This window comes from Arachis ipaensis, chromosome B02 (genome assembly GCF_000816755.2).
Source record: "Arachis ipaensis cultivar K30076 chromosome B02, Araip1.1, whole genome shotgun sequence".
Lineage (NCBI taxonomy): Eukaryota > Viridiplantae > Streptophyta > Magnoliopsida > Fabales > Fabaceae > Arachis > Arachis ipaensis.
Genome location: NC_029786.2, coordinates 101,233,696 through 101,242,348, shown reverse-complemented (window position 1 = coordinate 101,242,348; position 8,653 = coordinate 101,233,696). Strand labels below are relative to the sequence as shown.

Genomic DNA, 8,653 nt, shown 5'->3' with positions numbered 1-8,653 from the left:
TTTTAAACTATTATTCTTAATTTATTTTAATTCCAATCATTTTCACAACTACTATCCAACGGTGAAAACTCAGGTACAGTCAATTTGACGTGAAGTTAATAACTAAAAAATGTTAAATAATTTAACGAATTTAATTAAATTTCTATCTAACCATTCTTAATTATCAACTCTCAATTATTAATTTCACCCTATCCAACTCCTTCCTCTACCAACTCTCATCTTTGCCGCAGCTGCCCAAATACCCCAAGAAGTAGGCATTCAAGAAAATACCTTGAAAGATGTTATTGCATTCAAGAAATTTTATAAAGTTAAACCCATAAAGTTTTCACAACAACCACAAAAATTTAAAAGAAAATACATAAATTATTGCATTTTTTCTGTTTATTTTATTTATTCTTCTTTTTTTACCTCACTCAAAATAAAAGAACAAGAGAAAAAAAATATAAAAAGACGCAACAATGTTTTAAAGAAAAACTTTTTAGATACATAATTAGAATTTGGTTGAATGATCCTTTATTCATTTAATATTATCTTATTTTGATTGGATCTAATATTATTTTATTAATATACAGAAATACATAATAATTAATTCATATATTTTTGTTTTTTATATATAGTGTCGGACTCTTCTGGATTCCCTGATGCATGAATCCAGATTTTAGTTTCATCATCATATCCTATCATATGTAAGCTAGATCGGCATCAGTTGAACTTGCAACCATATATCCAAAGAAAGACTATGATATGTCACGTCATTTGTTTCTTGCTAAAATACAAGATAAGAATGCGAAACATAAAGTCAACAAACTCTATAACCCCATAGTTGACTTTTTTTTCCCCCAAATGGAGGTGATTTTAATTTTAATTTTTTATAAATATTTTGTCAAATTTCAACTAAATTTAAATTGACTTTTAAAAAGTTTCTGTTTAATCTAACTAACTAACTCAATAATTACAAGAAGCACTATATTTAAAAGCAAAATTAAGAAAAGTCAGACACAACTACAGAAGTTATCAATTGAATCTGATGACCCAAATTATGTTTTGTTTCTACTACATCTACATATATACATGTATAATACAGGGAAATTATATTATTATTGAAGCCAATAACCATATACCCAAACCACCATGAACTACCTACTACTTCTTCTACTTGCTTTCTTAGCTTGTGCAAGCATTCATGTTCTAATAATCTTCATCTTAGGCACCAAAAAATCCAAATCCTCTAAGGATCCACCAGGGCCTAACCCTTTTCCAATCATAGGAAACATCTTAGAACTTGGTAACCAACCTCACCAATCACTTGCTAAGCTTTCTCAAAATTATGGACCCATAATGAGCCTAAATCTTGGTAGCATAAAAACTATAGTTATATCCTCGCCAAAATTAGCTAAAGAAATTCTCCATAAACATGACCTAATCCTCTCTAATAGATCAATCCCAGATACTATTAGAGCACTTGATCATCACATATTTTCAATGGTGTGGATGCCACCTACAAATCAATGGAGGATTCTTAGGAGGGCTTGTGCTAACAAAGTGTTCTCACCCCAACTTCTTGATTCTACACAAATTCTTCGTCAAAAGAAGGTGCAAGAATTGTTGGATTTTGTGAATGAAAAAAGTGAAAAAGGCGAAACTTTAGATATCGGTGAAGCTACTTTTATAACCGTGCTTAATTCTATATCAAACACTTTTTTTTCTATGGATTTGGGTCATTACAATAGTTCTAATAAGCCACAAGAGTTCAAGGACATATTTTTTGGTATTATGAAAGAAGCTGGAAGGCCTAATGTTGTGGATTTTTTCCCAATGCTTCGCAAGCTTGATCCACAAGGTGCACGTGCAAGGATGAACAAGTATTTTGGAAAGTTGATTGATTTTTTTGATGGTCTTGTTGAAGAAAGGTTAGGAAGGGAAAGGAAATTATCTAACGATGTGTTAGATTCTTTGTTGGAAGTCATGATGGAAGACAACTCACAAGTTACCCGCCCTCATTTATTGCATTTATTTTTGGTAAGTATCTTAAATCTTAATTTCCTTTTCTTTTGTTGGTAAGATTAGAAAAATAATAAAAAATAGTCAATAATTCATATATATACAATTTATGTCGGATGTTGGTGTGATAACAGTATAACTCATTAACTCGTGTTTGCAAGTGGGGCAGGTTTTGTTCAGGATAGGGGGTGAGGTCAGGATCTGGGTGTTTGCCTGTTTGGTTTAGTGTTAATTTAGTTTGATGTTACATGTGTTACTGTTTAGTTTTTGTGTTTTTTACTTTTTTTTTTTTTTTTCTTTGAAGTCCTGCCCCATGTTTCCTGATTTGTGGGTTAGTGAGAGTTAGTATCATAAAAAAAAAAAAAGTAAATTATATTTTTGTTCCTAAAATTTGACAAAAAATTTAAAAATATCGTTAAATTTTATTTTGTTTTAATTGTATCTCAAAAGTTTTTGATTTACATCAAATATACCTCGACGGTTAAACTTTCAAAAAAATTTAAGACCAATCTAATAATAATGCAAGAAAATTATGCTTGATTTGCTTGTATTAAGGAATTGTTCTTATGAAATTGTTGTTGAATCAGTCTTAAATTTTTAAAATATTAGCCGTCAAGAATATATTTGATGCAAATCGAAAACTTTTGAAACAAAATAAAATTTAGAAATATTTTTAAAATTTTTGTCAAACTTCAAATAAAAAGGTATAATTTACTCAAAAAAAAATGATGAGGAATGCTAGGGGGCCAGCAACTTTGTGATTTGTAGCCATCAAATAGCCATCAATGATGGTTTTAATGGTGTGAGATGAGTGTAAGATTTCATTCAATGGCTCACTTTTTTTTGCTGGTTACATGCTGGCCAGAATTTAACAAAGTTGCTGGCCCCTAGACTTTTCCAAAAATTATAGCCTTAGAGAGGAAAAAAACATACAAAACCAACCTTAGCTAATTTTAAGGTTTAGATTTATAATTAAAAATTTAATTTTAAAAAATTATTTGACATTAAATTAAAAAAACCAACATTATTCTATAAAAAAATAGAGTGAATTAAAGTGCAAAATTTTTTACTGCTCACAGATAATAAGAGAGCAAGATAATAACAGAGCAGGATCTATATATAATTAAATTGGACAGAACGAAATTGTGTAGTACGAAAATCTGACTTTATATAGATAGCATTGTCACTCTTGTTGGATTTTTTTTTTTATTTTTTTAAGATTATTTTTTTATAGAAAATTTATTCCTCTGTTTTAGCGATTGAAAAGTTTTAACTAACCTAGATGTTCCTCTCTGTTTTTTTACTTTTAGAAAGATTTTATATAATTAAATATCTAAGCAAGGATCGTGCATGGACCATGTAAAAACAATGAAACATGCATAATTTAGTCAAGGGAAAAAAAAGAAGTAAACAACAAAATAATGCAAGGACCAATAACATTGTAATCTAGCCTTTTAATTCACATAAATTTCTTAATGTGTGTTAAAACTTAATTAGTAGAAATTTTTATCTTATTAATTTTATTTATTGGTATTATATATTAGGATCTATTTGTGGCTGGAACAGACACAACATCAAGTACAATAGAATGGGCAATGTCAGAATTGTTATGCAACCCAGAAAAACTAGAAAAAGTTAGAAAAGAGCTTCAACAAGTGATTGGCAAAGATGAACAACAACAATTTGAAGAATCACATATCACAAAACTTCCATACCTAAGAGCAGTGGTGAAGGAAACTTTTAGGTTGCACCCACCAATCCCACTTTTGGTGCCACATAAATCAGAAGACAATGTTGAAATATGTGGTTTCATGGTACCTAAAGATGCACAAATTCTTGTTAATGTTTGGGCTATGGGAAGAGATTCAAGTATTTGGAGAAACCCAAATGAATTTTCACCTGAAAGATTCTTGGAAAATGATGTTGATTTTAAGGGCCAAGATTTTGAGTTAATTCCATTTGGTGCTGGAAGAAGAATTTGTCCTGGATTACCATTGGCTTCTAGAACCATCCACATTGTTTTAGCCTCTCTTCTATATAACTATGATTGGAAGCTTGCTAATGGGAAAAAGAAAGAGGACATTGACATGACTGAGACATATGGGATTACTCTACATAAGGCTCAACCTCTTCAAGTTATACCAATCCATGCATAATATATGTTATATATGTATTAATATTTATAATATATGATGATGATGTATCCTTCACAAAACTTAATTGATTTTCGTAATAATAAACTGTATCTCAAAGTGTTGAGATTTCAAGTTTCTGACAAGAATGCAGCAGAGTTTTGCAGTAACTTAGGAAGCAAGAAAACGAGAATTGAGAGAAATGATGAAGGAGTAATGTGATATGAATGAATTGTATTGAAAGTGTGTTCTCTTTTCATTACTCTCATTCCTTTTATAGAAGAGAGTGAGACTAACTAATTCACTAGCTCATAACTAACTATAACAGACTTAACCATATTCAAGATTAGTTTTAATCATGAGATATATGTTAATAAGTTTGCACTTATTGTTATATATATAGTAGTGGATTCATCATTTACGAAATTTCAGAAAAAGAAAATGTTTGGTGAAAATTATAAGAGAAATCCTTCCAAAAAATTGTCAATTTTTAAGGAAGAACATATATTTTGAGTGCTTTTTTTAATTTTAAAAATACTAAATCGATTAATTGAGTTGGTGTTTATTACACCACTCTAGTTAGCATGATTCTAAGAACTCGATGGCATTAGTTAGTTCATCTAGGTTAATTGGGAATTGACTATCAGCAGTGGCGGAACTTGAAACAAAATTTTGGGGGGGCCAGATAGAAAATAATTGTCAAAATATTTTTTATATGGACCTCATTTAAGATAAGCTTGTCTAATCTCATCTCTCTAGTTTGGGTGATATTGCCAAATTTAATGCCGTTTTTCAAGATTTCGTTCCAAAAAGTTAAGGTTAAAGTCATCAGATGTAACTTTTTGAACTTTTGAAGGTTATATCTCACTTTTTTCGTGATTCATTAAAGTAGAAGAATTATCTACAGGTGTTGATATTGTAAAAGTTATATGTTCTCCTTCTTAAATATTAGCATTTCTCTTAAAAAAATGTATCAATTCTTTGATTTTCATTATTATTTTATATAAATTAAATTAAATTAAATAAATAGTAAAATATAAAATAATATTGAATTAAATAAATAAAAAATATCTAACTTTTTATATTTGAACTTAAAGATAGAGAGAATGTTGTTTATTGAACTTATTAGATACTTTAAGTCATAGTAAAGTATTTAAGTCAATTAAACTATTTTTTATCTTTTGAAAAAGTACTACTAAATTTTTTATAAAAAATTTGGGAGGTATGGCTCCCCTTGTCTGTACTAAGCTCCACCACTAACTGCCAGACTACGACCAATTCAGATAAAAAATCTGTTATTAACGAACTAATAAAAATATTGATCAAAGAACTAATTGTTAAGTCGAATAATAATTCTGATTTTTTAGTGGTTAACCGATTTAATATAATTTAAAAAAATAATTAATTAAATTTTTAAACATTTAAATCTCTAACTATACCAATTTTAACGACCGGTTTAGTTTTCAAAACCTTGTTTAACTAGTTTACTCTGTTTACATGAATTACATGTGCACATTACTTTCAGCAAGCAGTACATGTACAATGAATTGGACAAGTAGTCATAAACAGTAAACACAACTTGATTTCTCTGGCAAATAATAAAGACAAATTAAAAGTTGTTGAAAATCAGACAACGTTTTTTAAAAGGGAAAACAACTTTAAATATTTTATTTTAAAAAATGATGATTATCACCAACACAAAAATATGTCTTGGATTTGGTTAGGATGAGAACTACTTATTATTGGTTAGAGGCTACATATATGTTTCCACATCAAATTTAAGGAGTGGACTACGGTTACCAAAAAAGGAAAAGCTAAGATAGGCTCAAAAAGAGGCTTTATTCTTAAAAGGCCCAATGTTGATAAGAAACCAACACGGGTTGTTAAAGGCCCATTATTAGTTGATAGAGAGGTCAAGAAGCCCGCTCCAAAAGACAAGGCAACACACACAGTCATTGTTAATTGTGCATGACTAAACTAAATCAAAAGGAATAACTATCCAATTAAAAATTAACATAATCATCTGCACATACCTATTAAATTGATGAACATTTTTTACTCTATTATTCACAGTATTTAATATTTTTATTGTCTACCTGTAATTTTTCTATATATAGAGCCATAAATATTTTGGACAAAAACATGTTAAAATATTATCAAAATTTATTATTTTTAATTTGACCATTAATTAGCCATGAATTTATTAAAGTGATCAGAGAAAAAGACGAGGGAAAAGCTGTTTTTTCTTAGCCAACTTGTTATAGTATTCATTGAAATTGATTGCTATAATATTAGTTTTCTAGCATTATTAAAAAAAAAAACAAATTTAATGCACTCTTAGAGGTTCTGCTAACTTGTGCTGTCAGCCATGTGTATGTAAAATTTTGAAATGGAAGAGGTACCACTCATCATTGAATTTTTTCGGCTTGCAAAGTAACAGTTTAGTTGCCATCATGCATTGTTTTTGACAAAAAGATCGAATACGTACAAAAAGAATTAAATGGACAATATATATTTCAACAATAATTCATACATGTCTGAAATCACACATACACAAAGTTACGTTGTCTTTAAGAAAATATTATTAATTGGTTTGAATTGGAATGAGTATGAGTGAATGAGCCCTACGTATAGTGAGACCATACTTTTCTCTCATGTCTAATTCTTCTAGTTTCTTCTCACCCGCAATCTTCCAATCAAAACAATGCAAAAGAGTTGCTAATAAAATCAACAACAAATGCTAAGAAACTAAGAGAGTACCAATAAAAAATCAGTTAAATGTCTTTGGGTGAATCTAAAATTTTTATGTGAATGGTGTTTATGATAGATATTAGGATGTTTCTTTTACTAAGTATCAGAATAACTAAATGGATGTTCTTTTATATATTTTATAAATTTTTTTATATACTAAGAATTGAAATTGAAAAAGACATTTATTCTAATCAACAATGCTAGAAACCAAGAGAGTACCAGCCAAAAACCAGCTAAATGCCTCTGGGTGAATTCAAAATCTCTACGTGGATGGTACTTATGCTAGACATTATGATGTTTTTTCTACTAAGTATCAGAATGTTTCTTTTTTATACTAAATGGATGTTCTTTTATATATTTTATAAAATTTTTTATATACTAAGAATCGGGATTATTAGAAGTTCCGTGATCCCCACCCCTAATTCTCCAACGTATCATTCAGAATTTTAATTTGGGATGAGAAGTAATTAATATCAAATATTATAAATTAAAAATAAATAAAATTAATTAAATATAATTATAAATTAGTTAAGTTGTTTACTTTTTGACTGATCACCTCTTGGTTCCATATACTTTTCCTAAAATCAAAGGTACTATTCTATGAACCAATGAAATTGCGGGACACATTCTTCTTCCAGCCGAAATGGAATGAACTCAAAATTATTGAAGTCTTTATTAATATCCATTTTGCGTTCTATAAACCTTTCTGGCACAAAAGAATTTGGATTATTGAAATGTAGAGCACCTCAAAGATGACACATATGAAATGCCTAACTCATTAGCGGCACACACGGGTTAGCTCATTCCACGACTGTCAGGCACGAAATTGGTTTGGGACAGTGAAGACAGCAACTCTCAATAATAACAGTTTTCATACGAGCATGTAGTGGATAGTTTATGAGGCAATTTATTGTAATGTTATGGGTGAAGCAATATAAAAGGGGGCGAAGGGGAGGAGACCAATCCAGAGGGTAGAAAATAGGAGATAGAGAAGTAGTGTGGTTTAATGTGTTGTTGTGTCTTTGGTGGGGTAAGAAACAGGAAAAGATGCATGTGGACAAAAAATAATTCAACTGTAACAAACAACGACATTAATTACCTCATCCACATGCAACTGTTTTCTGTTTCCTACCCCACCAAAAATACAACAACACACTAAACCACACTACTTCTCTCATATTTTCTACCCTCCGAATTGGTCTCTTTCCTTCGCCTTCTTTTATATTGCTTCACCCATAACACTACAATAAATTGTTTCTCAAACTATCTACTGCATGTTTGTACGAGAACTATCACCACTAGGAGTTGTTGCCTTCACTGCACCAAACCTATTTTGTGCTTGACAATCGTGGAATGGGCCAACTCATGTGTGCCGCTAGTGAGTTAGGCATTTCGTGTGTGTCAGTTTTGAGGTGCTCTCCATTTCGTGGCTGGTGATCTTAATTGGCATGACGTGTGTCAGATGGCAACACCTATTTCGTGGCCACCTTGCTTGAAATGGTACCTATTTCCATTTCGTAGGTGAGGGTTGCAAATTGGCCATGCACATTTTGAGAGGAGTTTCCAACCATGCGTATTATGAAAAATAAAAAATTTTCCATGCGTATATCAATAAAAAAACTCATGATAAATAGGTCAGTATCCACAAAAATTATTTAAACTCGTTAATTAAATAGTTGAGGATCGATTAGACTAATTATTTAAATGACTAGAGACGGATGATTACATATATATTTTTAAATTATAGAAAATTACTTTGTCTTTTTTTT

The 8,653-nt window shown here is 30.0% G+C and overlaps 1 protein-coding gene across 1 annotated transcript; it reads left to right on the top strand.

The window, feature by feature from the left end:
* On the top strand, window positions 1,027-4,282 carry LOC107626011 (geraniol 8-hydroxylase). Its single transcript, XM_016328773.2, has 2 exons — window positions 1,027-2,019; window positions 3,546-4,282. Exons 1-2 carry the CDS (start codon window positions 1,132-1,134, stop codon window positions 4,155-4,157), a joined length of 1,500 nt encoding a protein of 499 aa, XP_016184259.1. The 5' UTR covers window positions 1,027-1,131; the 3' UTR covers window positions 4,158-4,282.

What these genes read in the sequence shown, in the direction of transcription:
- LOC107626011 (XM_016328773.2), top strand. Translation starts at nt 1,132, where the DNA reads ATGAACTACCTACTACTTCTTCTACTTGCTTTCTTAGCTTGTGCAAGC. An exon ending in ATTTATTGCATTTATTTTTG is followed by an intron (nt 2,020 to 3,545) that starts GTAAGTATCTTA and finishes ATTATATATTAG; the next exon opens with GATCTATTTGTGGCTGGAAC.